This window comes from Juglans regia, chromosome 2 (genome assembly GCF_001411555.2).
Source record: "Juglans regia cultivar Chandler chromosome 2, Walnut 2.0, whole genome shotgun sequence".
NCBI classification, from domain to species: Eukaryota; Viridiplantae; Streptophyta; class Magnoliopsida; order Fagales; family Juglandaceae; genus Juglans; species Juglans regia.
This window is the reverse complement of record NC_049902.1, coordinates 19,428,630-19,452,099: the sequence shown is the minus strand read 5'-3', so window position 1 is coordinate 19,452,099 and position 23,470 is coordinate 19,428,630. Positions and strand designations below refer to the sequence as shown.

The following is a 23,470-nucleotide window of genomic DNA, read 5'->3' as shown; positions in this document are numbered from 1 at the left end:
TTTTCTAAAACTCAATAAAACATATTAAATCAAATCATTTCATTACTATTCATAAATATTCTAAAATATTCTAATTGTCTAAACGAGCCCTTAGTTTTGATATTACTATTTATTTAAAAAAATTTATTCTCGAATCGTTATATTATATAACACCTAGTAAAGTGGGCACTTTATTTTATTATTTTATTATTTTTTACCTATTTTTCATTACTCTTTAATATTTTATAATTATTTTTTTATTATTATTCACAAAATATTTAAGATCACCTTATTACTCAAACACAATTTTAGAATATAAATTTTAAAATTTAAATCTTACAAATCAAAATTTATAATGTAAGTGATATATTTTATATGTTCTACACATGAACTTAATAACGAAATAATCGTTAAAATTTTACATTTTTTATAGTTTTGAGTTTTTTTTAAATTAATATCTAAATTTTAAAATATTAACAATGAGGTACTTTCAACAAATCTTTGGAGATTATCACGTGGTATCAGTATAACTACGTGTTAATCCTTGATTACCTAGCATGTGGCATCACATGGCATGTTAAGGCCACGTGATAGCGTATCATTAGTTTCTACTCAAGTACTAATTTTGAAATAAACCTTATTCTAAAATCAGCAGCGAGTGTCGTTACACCCATGGTAAGAAGATAGATGTATCTAAACCTAATAAGACTTAGGCTATGTTTGGGTACTAAAGTATCCTCAATACTTTTTAAGTATTCTCGTACTTTTGAAAATATTTCATATGTCAAACAACTTAAAATATTTTTAATGGGACCTACAAACTCATTTAAATCTCTACTCATAACTATTCACAAACATTCTATAATATTTATCACTATTATATATAAATAAAAAATAAAATCACTATAATATTTATCACTATTAAATATAAATAAAAAAATTATTATAATATATAAATAAAATAAAATCACTATAATATATAAATAAAAAATAAAATTATTATAATATTTATCTCTATTATATATAAATAAAAAATACAATCACTAAAATATATAAATAAAAATAAAATCACTATTATATATAAATAAAAAATAAAATACTATAATATTTATCATTATTATATATAAATTAAAAATGAAATCACTATAATATTTATTAATATTAAAAAATCACTATAATAAAATCATTATAATATTTATTACTAAAAATAAAATCATTATAATATTTATGAGACCCATACATTTTTTAACTACCTACTCAAAAGTCAACAACACAACATACTTCACACATTCAAACAACTCAAAATACTCTCAATGGAACTCACAAACTCACTCTAATCTCTACTTATAATTATTCATAAATATTTTCAACACTTCTCAACACTTCTCATTAATCAAACGTATCCTTAATTACAAAATCAATATTTGAATTTTCACGTTTTATGAATCAAGTTCATAGTTTTTAATTGCCATAATATTGATAGCTAAGAATTAATAAAAAAGAAAAAAAAAAATCAATTAAGTACTTTTATCAATCTAGTTAACTTTGACATGCTGGTTTGGGAAAGTATGCAACATGATTCGAGAATGTTGTCAATTGCTTGGGGAGTGTGAAAAAACGAAAATTCTAAGACTATTTCAAAATGTTGATATTGTGACAAAAGAGAGTAGATAACTGTCTTACATATGTGAAGAGCTACAAGAAATAACATTTGCTACGTTGGGAACCTCCTCCACCGCGTAAATGCAATAAATAATTTAGTTTTTTCTAAATATAATAAATAATTCTTATAAAATAATAATATTTTATTTAATTTTTTAAAAAAATCTTATTTCATACTATCTTATCTGAACTTTCTATTCAAACACACCATGATTTTGATGGCTTGTCCTCAGTCTTTGAATAAAATTTGGTGTGGGAACTATTTTACCTAGGGAAATGGGTGAAGTTGAGGTATCTCGTGAAGTGGAAGATATTGAGGCTCTTAGTTTACAAATAATTATGTATATAGGCGTTTCAAACTTGATCTTAGAAGGTGATTCTCAAATCGTGAATTTGTGGTGGAAGATATCTATTCTAACGAGGAAAAGTTTTTAAACTATAGTCATTTGGGGTTTGGATACTGTTGTCAGAATATCTCACTATTATTTATTATTTTATTATTATTTTTTACATATTTTTATTATTATTCACTACTATTCAATATTCTATCATTAATTTTTTATTACTTTTTCATTATTATTCACAGAATACTTGAGAATATCTCACGATCTAAACGCAGCAGAATTTTGTTATCCAATTTCAAATACCTGAAGGTTGTTCATGTTGGTAGACAAGGCAGTGAAGTAGCACATTTCTTGGAAAGACATGCTAGAGTAGTGGATGATACGCTCCAATGGTGGCATCAATCTCCTTCTTTTCTTTCAAGCAAGGTCGCTGCAGAGGCTACATGTGATCTTGGTTTTCATCTTGATTTGGTTCCAATTATGAGTTCGTTGATTACATATTGTTTTGCTCAATTCTTTGTTTGTAAAAAAAAGTACTTCTGTCAATCTCTTGCTAGAAAACTAACAAAAGGATTGTAATCTGCCACGTGTTAGACTTCGATTGATTGGCACAAGGAATCATTATGCTATATCAACAATTCAATTAAAAATTTAAAAATATTGAAATCCTCTCGTTAATTTTCTAACGAAAGATCGAAGGAATACCAAATTTTGAATTTCTTTATTCTCATGTTATTGCAAAAGTTGAAATTGTAGCATCGATTTGTAAAAACGTGAAAATACATATTGTGGAAGTGTTTCATACCCCTAGAAATGACCTTTAGCAACCTGCACCAAAAAGATAAGAGGGGGTCGGTGTGGTGAGGGACACTTCCGATGCATAAGTCAATGAGAATTGAGTGTACGAAGCATTTCAATTTTTGGATTGTGACCTTTGGCATGTGTTTTGACCTTTATTTATATAGATCGAGTGTTCAGTTGGTACGACTTGCCTTACGACCCGATCCTTGCTAATCCTCGTTGGACTAAGGACCATTAGTGCTTCACATTCTCTTGTGTGGCGAGTACTATGACGAGGGAATTAATATGACGAGCCAATATCATGGACGAGTATCACGCTGGAGATTATGAAGATTATCAATATTACTCCTTGTTCGTTACGTCATTAAGTCACTATTAGTGACGATTGGATTCAAATCTCGTAGTGCATTTTGGCAATCGTGGGCATCGTTTTTGCTAGATAGGCTTATGGCTTTGGGTTCATAGGCCCTTGTGACATGGGGTTCAGCCCGACTTCTTTATGGGAATATTCGGCCTACTAGTTACCCTACGAGTGTGACGGGAATTTCATATTCTGTTTTGCATTGTTTCAGTAAACCTTGTACGCTTTGTCTTTGCCTATGATAACTTCCCTTAACGACACATATTCCTACATCTGGGATAACGTGTGTCGACTTATCATCTGTGTCTTTTCATGCAGTGCGGATCTTGAGATTTGCCTAATTTGTCTCTGTTCCTTTGACACTCGTCTCTTTTCTGCTGGGGTTGATTCAACCATTGTTGTTCCACTTTTTAAACTCTTTTTTCTTTATTTTTTACTCTTTCATTTCTGTTTCTTGCCATTGCATCTCCTTTTAAACTCTGATATCTCTTCTTCTAGTTTTTCCTTTCAGCCTTTACTCTTTTCATCGCTAATGGCTCCCCGTAATACTTCTCTCTTTGGCTCATGTGGTTTGCATTCTTCATGTCCCCAAGAGTTCCCCTAATAAGTTTAAGGGTGCTAGTTCGCACTATCCGCCTTATTTTGAATGACATCGTTGGTCTGCAACTACATCACAGGCAGATTTGGATTTGATGAGGAACTTATGCAAGATTCCAAACTCCATAGTTGTGGAATTGTCTAGAGCCCATCGTGGGGCCAATGATTCATAAGGGTTTGCCGATTGGGTTGCCCTATACACGAGCATATTTCTGATGGGGCTTCAACTCCCCTTTTGTAGCATTGTTCAAGACTTCTTAAATTTCTTGGGCCTATCCCTTTTAGAACTTCTTCCTAATGTCTGGAGGACTTTATGATCATGTTGAGTTGTGTGGCGTCAAGTTTTGGAACTTGTCAGCGAGAAATATCCAGACTTTATTGCTCGGGAGTTCATTTACACTCATGATGTTTGGCATCATGACGAGAATCAATGCAGTTTCCATTCACGAAACAAATACATGGTGGTGTGTTTGGAGTCCCACTACTTTCACACCAAAGAGTGGTATAAGGAATTTTTCTCATTTCTTGTACATGCTGGGAGTTTCCATTAGGCAACACCAATGGTCAAGAGTTTTCAGTCTAGACACTATGGAGCATTGTTCCTGAGGATCGTGAATTCGGTGTGGTGCTTTCTCAATGAGAGAGCTCGCCTACAACAAGTCTATTTTTAGATTGGACAAAACCTTGAGGCGGTCTATAGTGATGTTCTTCTTACTCGGGTGAATATTGATAGGCTCTTTGTTCTGCCGGCCACTCCCATGTCCTTGGTGGTCAATTTTTGAGTGGGTCATCCTCTCCTCATAGATAGAAAAGGCTCTCTTCTATTCTGCCGGAGCAGAAGGGGAAGAAACCTCGCATGGGAAGCGAGATGGTTAGTGGAGCAGGTAGGGCCAAGCTCAATAGAGTTCTGAGCGTGAGGCTTCAAATCCCCAAGTTGGTTTTGGACAATAATGACGTGTTTCATCGCCCTTAAAGCGCCTCTAAGCCTCATTGGACGCATTTGTCATCCTCGCTTGGCGACCGATGGCAGGTTCATCAGCCATTGTCAACTCTTGATTGCCTGGTTCAGACTCTCATTCAAGAAGAGGTAGACCCTGAGGATTGCCTGGGTCCTCTTCCCAAGATGCCTTTCGAGGACATCGGGGGGATGTCTTCGGCACCAGGAGACTATGTTGGAGTGCCTTGGATCAACGATGAGGCATTACCTCGGCTCAATCGCGATGCTCCCTCACATGTCGAAGATGATGGGGTCAGCACCCCACCATCCATTCCTTCCACAACTTTTGGTAGAGAAACTCCCAACTTCCCGTTCAATCCTTGGGAATTATCTCGCAATGATCCTTCAGGTGCTAACCTTAGTAGGGTTCGGGTCTCTATACCTTTCCCTCCTTTCAGTACCTCACCTCTTAGGGGAAGAGCTTCTTTGCCCATGAATCTAGAGGAGACTTCAGCCTAGGTCCTTTCTTTGGGTGATAACGAATGACCTGAGAGGATGACAGATTTGTAGTTGCGGCCAGTGCCACCTTGCCATAATCTCCCACGGCTTCATCGCCTTTGGCGGGTGAATGGTTCCAGGCCTTCATTTGCTAGTGGGGAGCATAACGTTTCAGGGTTGCCTAGACCCTTTGAGTCTCATTCCTTAGGGCCTACCTTGTGAGCTGACAAGCATATGGAAGATTCATTTTGAGATACTGCACACAAACTTAGGAGTGTTTTTATCCTTGGTAAGTCTGCCTCCTTATTCTAGCTGTTGTATTTACATCCTTTCCATTTCATAATCTTGACTGGTTTTGTGTCCTAGGGGGTTGATTCTCTTCTCAATTGGATGATCTATCGCCAGGCTTACCTAGAGGAAGTGGTTCACTCTTTGCATATCTTTGCTGACAAGGCTTGCCGAGTTGTTTTTGAGGTAAGGGCAAAGAGGGACAAGTTGGAGGAGTCTTTCTCCCATTCGGAGTCTTATTCTCATACGCTATAGAACAATGGCAAAACTTGACATTTTTATGTGGTGGGGTGGCAATTTTTCTAATGTGCAACATTTATCTAAAATAAAAAATTAAAATAAATATAATTGTTAGGGGCAAAGAAATTAATTTTGAAAGGACAATATCATAATTAATATATGATAAATAGAAATCAAATAAAATGTTGGGCCATATAAGAAAAAATTAGAAAGACATTTCTATTTATGTACATATTTTAGAAAATTTTGGATAGTACACATAAGATTTATAATTTTTTTTTTTTTGGGGGGGGGGATTTCTATATACATAAGGGAAACTTGTGAATTATAAAAATTTTTGGGGTATTGTATAAGTAGTTCTGCCACTGCTAGAGATGACTTTGTCACCCTTCGAGATGATGTGGTTGATCTTCGATGGGATTTGGAGAAGTCCCGAGAGGAGGTGTCACGGTGCTACTTCGAGTCTAAAGTCTTGGAGGAGGAACACTACACTAGGCAAGATAGGCTCCATCGTCCTGACCAAGAACTCGAGGAGACCGAGCATGGCTACATCGAGTATACTAACAGGGCGACTCAGGTGAAGAATTCTCATCGAGAGCTCAGCTTAAACTTTGACCCCATCCTCAGTGAGATGGCCTTGATAGAGGCTCAGTTTGAGGAGGCAAATAAGGAACTCAAGGAGATAACCAACTTTATTTGTAGCTTAGCCATGTCACAGAGACCTTGAGGCTCAAATTAGCCTCCTCCGAGCAGCAAGCGACCGAGTTAAAAGCCGAATTGAGTACTGCCAGGGAGGAGATTGTACGCCTTTCCCCACAACTTGCTGCAGCCAAGGGTGCTCGCAACAGAGCCTAGGGGCTGGATTATAAAAATGATCTGCTAAAGTTTAGGGACCATTGGCTGGAGAACTCTCACACAAATTTAAGATCTTTAGACTTAAGATCCATTCATCCAGATCGCGCCACCATCCAAGTCATCAATTCCTTGTGTAGAGACGCATTTCCTTCTTCAGCTCGCAATCCTTAATTTTCTTTACTTTACTTGTAATTACATCATTCTTTAGACAAATTTGTTTTATTTTTTTACTGTGATCTGGATTTTATTTACTTTGGTTTGGACTTCATTTGTTGTGTATGCTTGGGTTCTGTTAACTTTTACTGAGTAGAAAATGACTGGTATGTCTACATGAATGTGACTGTTAAGATACTTGTTTGATGAACTCACTTGCACTAACTGTCGAGGGATGATGCGCTTATGGAAGTGGCACCATCCCTTAATTGTTGGGTGCGAGTGTTAAGACGCTTAGCTTTGATGTTAGGCGGAAGATTGGCTCAATTGCGCTAATTGACAAGGAGTGAGACACTTAAGAATTTTTTTTCATCCTTTGATCGTCGGATGTGAGTGTTAGGACACTTGGCTTTGATATTAGGTGGGAGATAAACTCGACCGCGCTAATTGGCAAAGAGTGAAACACTTAAAAAACTTCGTTCATCCTTTGACTGCCATATGTGAGTATTAGGACACTCGACTTTGATATTAGGAGGGAAATGGGCTTGACTGCACTAATTGGCTAAGAGTGAAATACTTAGGAAAGTTGGTTCATCATTTGATCATCAGATGCGAGTGTTAGGATACTCGGCTTTCATATTAGGTGGGAGATGGACTTGGCCACACTAATTAGCGAGGAGTGAAACACTTAAGAAAGTTGTTTCAACATTTGAATGCCTAATGCTAGTGTTATAACATTTGACTTTGATATTAGGCGAAAGATGGGCTCAACCGCACTAATTGGCGAGGAGTGAAACAGTTAAGGAAGTCATTTCACTCTTTAACTCGTGGCACAAGAAACAAATATCGAGGAGGAGAATCAGATAGCTTTATTGAAATAATTTTACATAACGAATTTAAACAAAGTATTGCCTAAGGTGCTCAACGTTCCATGGATGAGACAACTTCTTCCCTTCCGCATCCTTAAGATGACTCTGGTTTTTGGCAAGTTGTTACTACATATGGTCCTTCCCAACGAGGATTGAGTTTTCCTTCTTCTTGAGCAGTTACTCTCATTTCTTTTAAAACTAAATCTCCCACTTTAAATGATCTGGGCTTGACCCTTCTGTTGAAGTAATGTTCCATTTTCCTCTTTTTGGTCGCTGTCCTGGTTTCCACCTCTTCTCTCTTCTCTCCAAATAGGTTGAGATTTTCTTCTAGTTTTTTATTGTTTAATTTCTCACCAAAGTGCTGGACTCTGTAGCTAGGTATTTAGATTTCTACTGATACCACTGCTTTTCTTTAGTATGTTAAGGCGAAAGGGGTTTTTCCTGTTGGAGTTTTCGTAGTTGTTCGGTACGCCCACAAGACAACTGGAAGTTCTTCTACCCAAACTCCTCTTTTGCTCACCAATTTTTTCTTTAAGATGCCAAGTAGTGTTTTGTTAGTCGTCTCGACTTGTTCGTTAGCTTAGGGGTGTCTTGGAAAGAAGTATTTGACTTTGATTCCTAGCTCGGCATGCCAATCGCGATAATGGTCGAAATCGAATTGCCATTTGTTGTCCAAAATTATGCTTCAAGTGTACCAAATCGGCATATAATATTCTTCCAAAGGAATCTAGTGATGTTATTAGTTGTGATTATTGCTAGGGCCTCTACTTCCACCTACTTCGTGAAATAATCCATGGCAACGATGATGAATTTTACTCCTTTGTAGGGGCATGGACCCAATGGTTTTGACCCCCCATTATGTGAAGGGCCAAGGCAACGTAATCGATGTTAATTCTTCTGGTGAGCAATGAGGTATTGGCGCATGTTTTTGAAACTTTTGCTTATTTGAGTGTACATGGCCAGTAATAGGGCTTTTCTAGCCAGATCTTTCTTGCTATGATGGTTTCCACACACTCATTCGTGTATTTCTATCATCACATATTGTGCTTCTTCCAGGGGATACATGCCTCAAGAGGGTCATGGAGAAGCCTCATTTGTATAACACCCAATCTAATAAGGTGAATCGAGCTACTTATTTTTTACTTTCCTTGCCTCCCACTTTTCGTCGGGGAGTTTCCTAGTAGATAAAAACTTGATCACGTCGAGTGCCCATTCTGGGGCTCTTGATCTTGGTTAAGAGATTTTGAGCCTGACGACCGGGATTTCTACAGTTCTGGAAGTTACTTTCCAGGGTAGAGCTAATTTATCCATGCTCGATGCAGTTTTTGCCAACTTGTCCACCTTCTAGTTGTCCTCCTAGGGTAATTGCTTAATGTTGGAATATTGAAAACAATCATGCTTCTACCATACTTTTTGTAGATACATCTTAAGCTTTTCCCCTTTCACCAAGTATTCTTCTTCACCTTATTGACTACTACTTGGGGGTACACCCTTATATCAACTTCTTTTGCTCCCAATGCTTCTGCCACGACAAGTCCTGCCAACAAAGCCTCATATTCATTATGCTTTATTGTTGATGATTTTGAACGTGAGCTTTATCACGTAGTAAACTTTTTCATCGAAATTAGATACAATATGCACTCTTACCCCTCCGCCAGTGCGGCATGAGGAGCTGTCGATGTAAATCTGCTAGGGATTCCCCATTGGTGTTGTTTGTACTTCATCGTGAAAATTGGTGAACTCAACTATAAAATCTACCAGAACGTTCCCTTTTACGGAAATTCGGAGGAGATTCTCAATGTCAAACTCACTTAGCTCAATTGACCAAATCATGAGGCATTTGGATGCATCAGGCTTTTGTAGTAATTTTTTCAGTGGAGCCTCAATTAAACCTTTGATTCGGTGAGCCTGGAAGTGTGGCCTCAACCGGCAGATGATAGTTATTAGCGCAAAGGTCAGCATGTCCATTTTTAGATAGCTAGTCTCGGTTCCTCTCAAAGCTCCGCTTGTATAATATACTGGCCTTTGGGCATTTTCCTATTCTTTTATCAGTACTGCTGAGATGGCAACCGGGGAAACCGATAAATACAAGTATACTGTTTCTCCTTTTCTAGCTTGACTTAGGAGGGGTGGATTAGACATGTATTCCTTCCGCTCATTAAACACTTGGTCGCACTTGTCATTCTAGGACTGAGTCTTCCATAATACTTTGAAGAAAGACAAACATCTATCAGTTTACTTTGTCATAAATCTATTGAGTGTTGTTATTCGCCTGGTCAGCCTCTGCACTTCATTTATATTTTGGGGTGGCTCCATGTTGATTATGGCCTTAATCTTCTCTGATTGGCTTATATTCCTCTTTCCAAGACTATGAAGCTAAGGAACTTGCTTGAGTCCACGCTGAACGCACATTTCGTAGGATTGAGCTTCATTTTATATTGTCATAGGATGCTGAAAGCTTCTTGCAGGTCTACATGTTCATCGAGTTCCTTATTCTTAACCAGCAAATCATCCACATAGACTCCCATATTCGGGGTGGCGGTGGCGTCCCTTCATTAGGCTTGGATAATCCTATTGCTCGTACATCTTTCTCCAAATTCTTGAGCTCTTGCACTTAACATTCTAGTGACAATACCTACTCACCATGTATTTCACCCATGCCTATGTCCATCGAAAATCTCATTTTCAAGTGGAATGTGGAGGTGACGGCCTTTAGGTTGTTCAAAGTTGGTCGCCTGATTATTACATTGTATGAAGAATAGGTCTTGACCAACAAGAAATCCGTCATGGTGGTGGCCATGCACTAGCCTGTTTCGGCGTAGGTAATGTGATGGAATCCATTGTCTACATTGTCTCTCCTGAAAATCTCTTTAACGGTGTTGGCAATAGGCGAAGCTGGTTTTGGTCGATCCCCAACTTCACAAATGCATCCCAAAAGAGTATATTGGTCAAACTCCTATTGTCTATTAGTAGTCTCTGAGTGGTGAAGTTGGTGAGCAACATTGTCACCATGAGTGTGTCGTCATGCGGGTATATTACGTTTTCACAGTCGTCATCATTAAAGGAGATGGCGGCGGTTTTCTAGGTTTTTGCCTACTTTGTCAGCCTCCCAATGGCAAAGACTTCTTCATATCTCGCTTTTCGAGCACGTGTTTTTTTGCTCAAAGATGTTGAACCGCCTCCAACGAATCCTCCTATAATTGTTCAGATTTTGCTGAGGGGTGAGTTGTTCTTGTTTGGACTTTGGTGAGAGGTTCTTTCAGGATTCCCTCGCATTGTTCTCATTTTCTTCAGGCTTTTGCTTTTATGGAATTCTTGACACTATTCTTGCTCCCTTCTTGTTGATTGCCTTGGGGGTGAGGAAAGCTGGGCAACTAATCAGTCTAGCTCCCCATTCTCCTGCATTGTGTCAATTCTTCATTTTAAGAAGTAGCAATCTTCCACCCAGTGCCCCTCTATGTTGTGGTATGTGCAACAGCGGCGAGTTCTTTGGTCACGGTTGCCATCACTTCGAGTTTGTTCTTCACTCCCATTTTGCACTTTTAGGCTCGAATACACCGCCCTAGAGCTTTGATTTCTTGAGGGCGTGCCTCCATCCCTCCTTTTATGGTATTGGCTTTTCCTCGCCTTTTGCTCATTTTCACGGATTTTTCCGTTGGTTGCTCCCTTTGGCTTGTTCATTCATTCGCCTGACGAAATTGCTTCTTGATCACGAGTTGCTTGAGAATGCATCGTTGCAAGCGTACGAAAAAGCACAATGAAGTTTCATAGATCCCACAGACAGGGCCAGTGATGCCCCTAGATTCCGCTTGCGATCAGACGGACATTTGAAGCGTTGAGACAAACAACACAAGGGTACCTGCTCCCGTTTATGACAGATAAAGATGCAATATTCATAACATGTATCTAACAATATGTAATATTCGCAGAGGATAATTTTTTTTTTCTTTAAGCAACACTATGCATCAAACTAATAATATCTCAATTACTTAAAATATGATCCATAGATACTTGACAAAATAAACATCCATTATTACAATACGAGTCTCAGAAGACTGTAATATCAAAACATGAGAGACCGGGCTTCATAATTACATTACAAAAATATATTATTGGGTTAGTTTATTGAGTAACTCGCGTAACTTGAATAGTGATGCCAAAATACTGTCCAACAACCTAAGTATGGAGGCCATAAGCTCCGCGTCACGACTGCGACGTCTGGTCAACCTCACTCCAATTTGCCAATGTCTGCTCCCTACTTTGATCCTGACACATCATTTACCATTCGAAAGGAATGATAGTTGGGACTACCACGGTGAGATTTGATTACAATTCTCAGCAAGTTAACAAGAAACTTCCATACAGGTTAATGATGCATGCATGACAGTAAATACATGAATACATAATCAAAGTTAATAATCAATATAATATAACTTGACATAGCATGACATGAGCTAACATAACTTGAACTGAAAAGTGAACTGAACTTGAAACTTGACAAGACATGAACTTGAAATAGAGACTTGACTTGACGTGAACTGAACTTGAAACATAGCAAGAACGTGAACTTGAAATTTGACATGAACGTAAACTTGAACATAACATGACTTGAAACATGAAATGAACTTGGAATATTGTTCAATAAGCTTGATTAATAAAGTGACCATGTGGGTGCTACATGGGTTCCCTAAAGCCATGTGTCCCTGCCGATTACCGCATCACAACACATGGTATCTGGACCAGCTGTGAGTGCGTTAATATGTACTCCACAGTTGTTGTGGTCCTACATATTCTATGTGTCACAATTGTTGTGTCTTATGTAGTGTATGCGCCACAATTGTTGTGACCCCATAAGTCATGCATCACAATTGTTGTGGCTCCATGAATTGTTTGTGCCACAAATGTTGTAGACACGTGAAATAAAATATGGCTCCATCGACGTTAGTGTCTGGCGCGCTCCGGTGACCAGCTAGTTAGGCCTCATTCATAACCTGTTGACTGTATTTCGTTAACTCAGAGAATTTCACAAATATTTAGACACTCCAGCGTGAACAAAAGAGTTTTACTAGGATATTACTCCATCCTAGCACTTAGGGCTATGATAGATAGGGGTGATACCCGCATGATGCGGGGCGGGGGGTACCCTCCCCCGCCCCCCGCCCCGCACCGCACCATGCGGGTGATGGGGGTTTTTCCCCTGCCCCCCGCCCCCGGGAGGCGGGGGCGGGGTCCCTTACCCCGGTGCCGGGGGGCGGGGGAAAAAAACTCATCCGCCTAGGCCAACACACTGTGTTTAAAAAAAAAAAATTTAGTCCAAAAATATTTTTTTAGACCAAAATTATAATATAATTTAAATAATAAATTAAAATTTATAAATATAAAAAGAACTTAAACTCATTAGAGTTAGATTTTGGATTGTTTTGGGCTCCTAGGCCAACATTTATATAGGAGGCCAAGGCAATGCAATAGTCATCTTTAAGCAATGTGGGACTTAGTAATAATTCCACATTACTTAAGGATGACTATTGCATTGCCTTGGCCTCCTATATAAAGGTTGGCCTAGGAGGCCAAGACAATCTAATGACTTGAATATAATTTTAAGTCTTTAATAAATTGTATATATCTATATACAATATATTTATATATATATAATTTATATATGTGGAGCGGGGGCAGGGTCCCGCTGGGGTCATCCCGCCCCCACTAGGCCCTCTCCATGTGGGGCGGGGGACTCCGCCCCCGCATGGGAGGAGCGGGGTAGCCCGCTCGTCCGCCCATGAGGAGGCGGGGCGGGGCCCCACTGCCCACCCCTAGTGATAGACATGAATTGACTTGATATGACTATTCCTGAGATACATAAACTGTGCCCGTGAGGAAACATGACATGAATACGAAAAGACAGAAGTTCCGACATAGCGTAACATGACATAAACGTAATTCGACAGACATGACGTACTTGACAGAAAACATTTCATAGTATGACATAACATGAAACAGACAATATAGCATAACATATAACATATAATATTTCGTAACATGTCATTACATGTAATAATGAAGATTACATGACATGACATACATGTAACAGATGACATACGTAACATGACATATTTGCAACAAATGGCAATACGTTACAAAATATAGTGTAAGCATCACATATATAATAACATACAAACACAACTGTAGCTCCCTTACCCATCACACATACAAGTAAACTGATAGTAAGTTAAAAGCTAACTTACAGCGATCGTCGCGTTACGAGAATAAATTACAAAATACGAAAAACTATAAGTAGAGACATTTGAAATTTAATCACTAAAAATTAGAAACAAGGAAAAAAAAAAACTAAAACAAATTAGAGTAAAATTACAATTTTACCTTGGAAATGCATAGTTCGCAAGACTCAATAAGAAATTTATATATGTGGGAAAATGGTTATTTTATCCCTAACTTAAGGATTTTGCATCCTAATTCTAAAAATACCAAAATTTACATTCATCGTGTAAATTTTATCCTAAAGTCAAATATCAACTTAGAAAAAAATTAAAACAAAACACAACTATGGAAAACTCTACGACCGAAACATCTATAGGCCATTTCTCTTGATTTTTGTTACAATTCTTCCAACTTTCAAAACTCATGATTAAACCAAAATTCCTTCTAATATACTCATAACATTATCCTAAGACCAACCATGCTTCTAAAATATAAAAAAAAGTCACAAAACACCACTTGAAGTACTCAGCTCCACACTTTGTCTAAAAACAGAAAAATTTTCTTAACTAGATTTGATCAACCACTTGATCCATAATTTAAAAAGATGAGATCTTCAAACCCGAAACACCCCATGGTTTAAAAAGGTGTCCTTAAACAAGTCCAAGCTTTAAACTCAAAATCACATGACTAAAAATAAATCAAAACATGAATTTAATCAAATACATCAAGCCTTTGGCCTAACCGATTATTCTCTTACATAAAAATTCATATATTTGAAACTAATACCACAAATCTTCAAAATAACATCCTAACATTCATATAAGAGGCTTAAGATCATCCTATAAAAATATCAAAGGCACTGAAGTAAGATTAAACCACAAAATATTCAAATTTTCTCAAAACAGAAACTGTTTTTCTTTTTCTAGTTTCTAAGTTTCTAGATCTAAGAAAATATTTCATCAAAAACTTTATTCATGCAACAAATCCTCAATGAAAATTCATATACATATGTTAAAAATACTCCATAAAAATTTCGGACCAAGATCTATCTATTAGTTTGGTCAAAAACTTCAAAATATAACACTTTTCAGTTTAACGCCCAGAGTGATCTTTCCATGGTTAAAACAACTTTTGACCACTCAAATGACCCCTAAATGAAACGAATAAGCTATCCATGGAAACTGCACTCAAAGACGAACATCTTTTATGAATGAGTCATTACGAGAAAATACATACAAGGGGTTGAAAACACAACGCAAAACGACTCAGAAATCTACCGGAGAGAGCTCTTAAGGGTTTTTCTCTAAGAACGGGGTGGAAAAGTGATGAAATGAAGTAAATTGTGCGTTGCACGACTCTAGACTTCTGGAAGGGGGAGGTATGAGCTTGAATGACCCTTTGATTGGAGGTGTCTATGTCACAAAAAGTGAAGAATAGTGAGGGAATAATCAAAAGTAACCATGCCATCAAAATGGGAATAATCAATTATCATTTGAGCATTAGCATATTTATTTATATAAGTTATTTTTCCTGTCTGGAGACTTGGGTAAATAAAGATGATTTTCTCTTGCAAGACAAGGGAACCTAATATCTACCTGTTAAGCGAAGGAATAATCTGTGCGATCCTCGGAAAATAGGAGAATGTATCATCTTTGATAATGAGTCCAACTCCAATAGTGTCGCTCTAGAGTCTAGACTAACGATTTCCTACAAACAATTATGATTGTTGTGACGCAGACGCTTGTGCATTGAATTGTCAGCCTTTGATTTTCAACCAGTATAAAAACCAGTCCTCTCATCTCTGGGAATCACAATACTGGGGAAATTCACATTGGCAAGGACCCGTTCTAACCTGGAAAAAGTAAAAGTAAATAGTTCATACAGGAGAAAACAGGAAAAAATTTGAACGAAAATTGGCATATACACACTGAAATCAAATGGGTTAAAAAGTAACGTTAGATACAAGTCTAGGACATGCAAGTACTGCACAATCCCTTTGAAAAAAAGTGGGACTCACCATAAAAAAAAATAGGTTTTTCAGGTGGATCCCACTTTTTTTTTTCCCCAAAAAGCGTGCATGGGGGGATTGCATGCCCTATGCACAAATCATTTTCCAAAATATATAGGTCAATTCATCTGGCAGCGAATGGGTTAAAAAGTAACTCCAAACACCTTACGAAACGTGAAAGACACCCTCCTTGAACCCCTCCTGATCACGCTGTCCTTTACCAAATCAATCTGTAACCAAAAGATTATCGGCTTGCCATCAGGTAAGTGTATAAATAAGAGAGAGAGAGAGAGAGAGAGAGAGAGAGACGTATTCAATCTGATCCAATAGTTTCTTTTAAGCAATTACAAACTATATTAACTTTACAAAAAAAGGCTCACAAGGGGGTGCAATAGGGGCCTCAACAGAACCCATAACCAATGCAGCAAAATAGTTGGGCATATAGCTCAAAATAAAATTTTGAAACATGGGCCAAAGGATCAAATCAATAAAACTTCTCACAAGCTAAAGGAGAGGCCAGCTAGAGCAGCAGTGGTGCCAATGGCAGTAGCCACAAGAGGCAGAAGACATACTGCTGGAGGAGGCTACAGACAAGGTATACTGGGGCAGCCTTTTCACTTCATGGGAGGGTTGTTGCACTTTAAGAGAGCCAACAAAAAACTGCTGAGGTGTCTTCAAAGGAGTGGCAAGAAGTGACCTTCCATCCAGGCTCATCAAAAGACTACCAAGCAGCCACCCAGATGTATTGTTGACGGTAATCTTGCTGGCAGGGAGAAGAAAATGCACAAATCGTCAAGAAAATTGCTGTTGAGATGATGCAGGAGTTCCACAATAACGATGGCCAAGCATGGGGCAAGAATGCACATAAAAAGACCCCATCCGGTAGAGAAAAGGCTGGGATCAAGCCCAAGGAGGCGCAAGATCTAAGGAAAAGGGAAGGGAAGGGGAGGGAGAGGGAAGGAAGGAAGGGCAGTCGGGGCCACCCAGAAAGCATAGGGTAGGTACCCCACAAAGTGGGAGGGGGGAGAGACAGGGTACTCTCAGGAAAGAGCTCTTAGAATTGAAATAGCAACATTTCATTTACTAGGCTCTGGTACTATGATCCAATAGTAATTACAAAATCACAAAATAAGAATTTACATATAACTGAATCAGAAACATATGAGAACTCATTGTCATTAAATAAGCCAAAAAAAAAAAAAAAAACCATTTCATTAGAAATAAATTATAAAAGCTCAAAGTGGGAAGCAAAACACTCAGTCAGATCTGATTGAACTTTATAATTGTGATTCAAACATAAAATATTTCATTAATATAATTCAATAGATATGTCCCACCAAGTTATGAAATTAATCTGTCCTCAATGTGAGCTGAATCAACAAGCCATTGGATGAGGGACATGGAATGAGATGATTGGAAGGTTATCTCCGGAAAATACTTCGGTGTTTTTCTCACATTCTGACGTATTAATGTGTATATGTATTGGCCCAATTATCATTATATCTCACATTATCATTCATCAAAAGAATAAATAAATAAACAAACTACAATCCCAAGATTTTTTTCTCAGAAGTGCACATCAATTTAAAATTTTAGTATATAACAAGTAGATGATCCGAGGTCAATATAATATACCTTGTGGTGTGGAATGTAATGATGCCAAGCATAACGAGCCTCCCCAGATAATAGAAGCATGGACCGTGGGGGAAGATAGATTGCCCTCCTTAAGAAACTTTTGTCATCTTCAGGACTTTGCATTTTCATACTGGGGCTTGAGGTATGGTTAGGAAGCCAAGCACATTCAGCATATTGCCTGAACTCCATTATGCAAGGCCCTGCCAATGAAAGGCTGAATATAAATCCTTCAAATGCAGAATGGGTGTCCACGTGAGGAGACAAGCCCACCCCAGTTGGGTACTCATTAACCTGTAACATAACCATTGATCTTAGATCTTAATCATAAATCCTAAAAAACTACCATCATATAGTTCTGAGGGATTATTATAATTAAAAAGAACTACGAATACAATTATAATTAAAAGGAGATTATATTGACAATTGTTTTTTTGATTGGCACCGGGTGTCCAGGAACAGCGTCCCACTAATCCCATGGGTGCATAGGCCCTCGGCAAGGAGTTTCCCACAAGTGCACATCGGGTGATTCAGGGGGAAAATCCCCCAGTTTGATGGCCCCTAGAGATTGTTTGCACCCAAAGGGACTTGAACCTTAGACCTGGGGGGAGCATAACCCCAAGCCCAAGGCCTATACTACTTGAGTCAACCCCTAGGGGTTTTATCTTGACAAATTTTTTATTTTTATAATTAATAAGAGATTTATTACCAAGAATAGGCATACCCCAAGTACACAAGAGGTATACAAGAGGAAATACCTACATACACTAACTAAAAAAGACTAAGCAAATCCAGAAATTCTTCTCCATTCAATACAATAGCCTTAGCCCACAAACACAATTGGTTTTATATTGACAATTATCGGAATTATTATAAATATTTAAGGTAGGGAAAAACATTACCACATACCGTCAATTGATCCAAAACTATATTGGCAGAATCATCAAGATTCGGAAACGATGAGATCCTTTCAAGAATGAGGGAAACGAATGAGGGAAGTTCACCTAATTTCCGTCTCGTATTAACATTCCTAGTCTGTACCGCCAAAAGAGAGAGGGTGGGGAAAGGGAAATAGAAAAAAAAAGAAGGAAATGAAAAGAAATATTCACTGATCAGTTGACATTCATATCCTACTTGAAAAAAGAGATCTAAGAATTGAAAGTTTTCACTAAGAGTAAAAAGGCCGTAAAATCATTCTCAATAAGGGAAAAAGCATAACACCACCACAAAAAATGAAATATTATTATCAATAAAAATAATATTGTATAATACATCTGTACAACATTTACAACTGCGTCTATCCCAGTTAGCAAAACTCAGATAACATAAGATCACAATTTATGGTTTCCAAATAAAAGAGGCCAGAGAAATCTGACTTCCCATAAATGCCAGAGAAAACACATCCAATCTACAAATAGCAGACCCAACATGTAGACCAATTTGGTATTCCCTTACCAGCAATAACTTCTCTAGTTCTCATTTAAACAGGGTTGTCTACTTTATAATTCTATTTTGCACCAATATAAGACCTTCTCGTCCTTAGTGACCATCATGTAAAATCTGCTACAATTATTGGTCATAGGATACATTTGAAAAATACCAAGAAGCCATAAACATGCATATACAACAACTAGAGAGCACTACCACATGTTGATGTGAGAAGTTCTTGTGGCTTATTCTGGATTTCATGAAGGCTCAATTATTATTCAATGTGTTTGAATTTGGTAAGTAATATATGCAAATTTGGTAAGTAAGATGTGCATAGAAGAATGTCAGTTAAAGCCCAGACCGCTCAAATTATCATACCCACACAGTATGGAAAAACTAGAAAAAACATAGAAATAAAGCTTAGATCAAGGTGCTGAAAAGAAAATAATGGATTGGGGCAGCATTTGTAGCAAGATCCTGGAACTTAATCATAAGAACAGCACTGCAAACTATAATAATTTCTCGTATTAGGTATAGCCACATTGTCCACAAACTTCCACCAGTTCTTGCAGCCAAAAAAAATAGAAAACAATAAATGAACAGAGGAAAAAATAAAAATAAAGAAAATGTAAAATGAGGCCAAGAAATGCTTTACAGCTACTATGGCAGCGATAATTCCATTATCCAGCAATGCAAACTAACTGTTTTTTTACACCAGAGTCCCACAAAGTCTAGCCCAGAATATATGCTGACTTGCATACATATCAACTAGTGTGTACTTTTATATATACATATGTGCGCATATATACATGTGCGTGTGTATATGCACGAAGTGACAGGAGGAGCTAGTTTTTCTATATCATGTGACATACTTCATAGCAAAATTCATAGCCATAATGCTGAACCCTTCTTTTGGAAAGACTTTTCCAAGGCCTAGCATCAACGGCTGCAAGCAATTCCTGAACAACAAAGAAATGTAACATAAAGAATATAGTGAAAGCCAAAAACTTTCATGCAACATTTACTCAGACAGGATTAGAAGCTTAAGTGCAGAAGATTGAGTAAAGCAAGAATAAAGTCCTGCAACAGAAGACAGTAACCTAACCTCCTCTTCTTTGATGCTGACAAAGTCCTGCAATAAGTAAAGGCCAGGAATGTTCAACTCAGAAGCCATCAACGATACTGGAACTGAGTCATTAACCTGCCCCTGAAGGCAAGCAACTTTATCAATCTATAAGAGACATATACATAATGGATACTGCTGCTTGTGTATGATAAAAGATAATGAGTTCCATTGAGCCATTGAAGATCTACTTGTACACGAATGAATTCGATAGTATACCTATAAAAGGCTTCCGATAAATACACAATGTTCCTGGCTACTTGTCCAGATTTTAACAAGGAATTCAAATATCAAGTCTATCTAAGACAAATTCCAAGTTATCTGCTTAAGAGACAAGAATTAAGCAATGGCCAACCAAATTGTACAAATCCCGTGTGAGAAAACACCAATTATCACATCTAAGACTGCGATTGAGGCAAGCCACGCACTTGAAACCAAATCAAGTTTCAAGAAAAGTAGGGAGTTTCGTCTTTTTTCGGGAATCAACTACGACGCTAAGGGTTATAGCTCATCTAGAGGGAAGTCTAAAGGGAGGGTATTGTGAAGACAAAACAAGGGGTTGGAGTGGGGTTTTTGGGAAGAGTTTTAGTTCTAGGAGAAGCAAGGGGTTGGGGTCAGACTTGGTGTATTTTGGATTGTTTTTCATGGGCTTTCTGGGTTATTAGGGGTTTTCTATTATGGGCAAGGTGTTCTCTTGTATACGTTCAGTATACTTGGTTACTCCTTTTGATATATATATTTTTACTTATAAAAAAAAAAAAAAACTAGTTTTAGTATGAATTTAGATATTACATACAAATTCATCGTAAGGAGCAAAAAGTAAATAAATGCAAGATAACAGAAAATGAACCCAGAAACAGCCTTTTGAGCAAATCATGAGACATAATCGTTAAAGTTTAGCCTAAAAAAATTAGAATAACAATTTATCTCTCAAAAGAAAATGATCTAATCACTAGCCTAGTTTTTGCGACAAAAACAGATAGAAAACCAAAACAAGTTTCACAAACTTGAATAAAAAAAAAAGAAGTCTCACAATAAGTTTCTCCCCAATCATATATATTGACTGAGCCCGCTAGTTCCATAACATACCTGTGAAGTGGGTTGAATTACTGAATACCGGATGTGCAACGAACGGCCTCCAAGGTCAGGACAAGGGTGTCCATCAAATGCTTCCAATGCAGCTGTGGCGGAACTCTCATCACGATAAGAAACAATAACACGGGCACCACTGTCGTCAGCCGCAAAGACACCTTTGAGTTCCCCAAAGGCACTGAAAACTGAGGCAATGGAGTCGTAAGAAAGTCCCACCGCCGGCCCACAGTTGGCCACGTAAAGGTTGGGACTCGAATCGCCTTCAAAACCCTTCGGACGCCCAAACCTTGGCAATCCCATGGAAGTGAAGGATATCGTTACAGCCGATTGAATCGGCTCAATCTCTTCGCCTCAGTGGAAGAATTCTGCCAATCAACAATTTTCTTAGAGCGGGTTCGTGGAAGAAAAACCGAAAAAAGAAAGAAAGATTCCAATAATGTCAAAAGAACACACACCGGTGGTGGGAACTGGGAAGCCGCGCGAGAATCGATGCAAAAACGTAGTGGGAAGGGCTTACACCGAAGAGTTAAAGAGGACGGTGATATTGATTTTGCTTGGCCCAAAAAAGTAATTGGGCAGCTGCGCCCGGCCCTCCCTCGAGAGGATGAACCTAATGGCGTTGGTAATAAGGATTCAAATTGAAGCGTTCGAGAGAGTAGGTAGTTTTTTGGAATTAAGTTCGGTTTGAACAGCGAAAGTATTTTATTTTATTATTATATATATTTTTAAATTTTTATGTAATTTAAATTTTTTAAATTTTAAAATAATAATAATATTAAAAAAAAGTAATATTACATATAATCATGGAATTACGTAAGTATCGTGCAAGTAATTTGAAAAAAAGTGGAGTTTATTATTAAAAAATTATTTTTTTAATGTGAATTTCGTATTTATTCATTTTTTTCAAAACGATTGTGCGGCGCTTGTACATTCACGATCATAACTATCATTTCTCATTAAAAATTAATATTTTAATAATATTTTATTTAATTTTTAATTTTTATTTAAAACTATTTCATTACTATCCAAACTGCACATAAGAATTTTCATAATTTTATTATTAAAATATTTTTTAACGATTTTGAAGAGAAAAGAATATAATATTTAGATCTAGCAATGAAGAGATGTGTGGGTAAAAATAATTAATAATTCGTAGTTATAATCATGTGGTATCATTAAAAACTTATGAAAATTGATGTATATTCTTTTTTTTTTTCTTAATTTGACTTTTATGTCTCTTTCAAAATTTTCATCAAATTCTTATCCAATTTATTTTTCTTACGTTTTTCTTTTATTTTCCCTCTTATGAATTCTAAGGTCTTGTTTATTTTTAAACATGAAATTTTTTAAAATATATATAATTAATATTGAGATATATTAAGTATAGATAAAATAAGATGAAATAATATGAAGTGTATATTTATTTATAGAGATAAGATGAGATTAATTTAATTTTTTTATTATAATATTTAATGTGGTGGGATCTACAAATAATTGTATTAATTTTTTATAATATTTCATTGGAAAAACCGTTGAAAGGGGCTCATTATTTCTCATGATTTTTTTTCCTGTTTCCTTTGGAAGATGGGCTTTGTAAATTGTAAAGTGATTGTACATGAGTTGGTGTAAAAGTGTTCCGAATTTGAGATGTAAAAAGTGTTTCAAATGTTTTTTTTTTGAAAAGAACCTCCTTGTATTCAAGAAACAACTGTTACAATATCACTCTGTAGCCTGTCAATAGCTAATAAATTTTTAATCGACTCAGGTCCCTCCTCTATCCAATATTGATCATTAGTACAATGTAATGCAATTTTTGCTAAATGATGCGCCACTTCATTACCCTCTCGATGTGTAAACACTGCCCTCCATGCATTGCTTTGTCTCAAGCTTTGCTTTAAATCTTCTATAACATGGCCGAACCTGGAATCATCATCCTCTTCTCTATTTACTGCATCAATAACTTCCTTTGCATCCCCCTCCAGCCACACTTCCCAAAAACCCAGTTCTTTACATAGTTCCATAGCCTCCAACATAGCTGAACATTCTGCAATGAAAGGAGAGCTTCTACATTTTCTGTTTGCACATTTTGCAGCCAACAACTGTCCATTACAGTCTCTGATGACAACTCCCAGTCCCATGGTCTGTTCAACTTCATTGATAGCAGCATCAAAGTTTGCTTTAAAGCTTTCCCCCTCAGGCCTTCGCCATCCCAATCCTCTTCTGGTTATGCACTTTTGTACTACTCCCTCACCCCCCTTCCTTAGAGCCGATGAATAATCTTCAAGATTTATAGCAGCAATCCGTATAACCTGTGCAGGACTTAAAAAATGAGTATAAAAAACAAACTTGTTTCTTCTATACCATATGTTCTTCATAATCACCACCAT

At 37.2% G+C, this 23,470-nt stretch overlaps 2 protein-coding genes across 13 annotated transcripts; both read right to left on the bottom strand.

Annotated features, from left to right (window-relative positions):
• Nucleotides 1-11,569: 11,569 nt before the first annotated feature.
• Nucleotides 11,570-21,710, bottom strand: LOC109019322 (alkylated DNA repair protein ALKBH8 homolog). 12 transcript variants are annotated; one of them, XR_004800879.1, is made up of 9 exons: nucleotides 21,539-21,710; nucleotides 21,081-21,448; nucleotides 19,974-20,069; nucleotides 19,741-19,827; nucleotides 18,350-18,475; nucleotides 17,444-17,734; nucleotides 15,973-16,038; nucleotides 15,396-15,652; nucleotides 11,570-11,850 (listed from the first exon to the last, which is right to left on the bottom strand). XR_004800879.1 is itself a non-coding variant. In XM_035687811.1 (8 exons), the coding sequence occupies exons 2-8, from the start codon at nucleotides 21,381-21,383 to the stop codon at nucleotides 15,596-15,598; spliced, it is 1,026 nt and encodes a 341-aa protein (XP_035543704.1). In that variant the 5' UTR covers nucleotides 21,384-21,448; nucleotides 21,539-21,699; the 3' UTR covers nucleotides 14,892-15,595. The 12 variants fall into 12 exon arrangements, 9 of the variants coding, with proteins under 9 accessions (XP_035543711.1, XP_035543709.1, XP_035543710.1 ...); XR_004800878.1 differs by having other exon boundaries at nucleotides 19,974-20,075; nucleotides 21,539-21,699; XR_004800880.1 differs by lacking the exon at nucleotides 11,570-11,850 and adding an exon at nucleotides 16,381-16,571 and having other exon boundaries at nucleotides 15,603-15,652; nucleotides 19,974-20,075; nucleotides 21,539-21,699.
• Nucleotides 21,711-22,780: 1,070 nt separating this feature from the next.
• Nucleotides 22,781-23,470, bottom strand: LOC118347671. Its single transcript, XM_035687690.1, has one exon. The coding sequence runs from the start codon at nucleotides 23,468-23,470 to the stop codon at nucleotides 22,781-22,783; it is 690 nt and encodes a 229-aa protein (XP_035543583.1).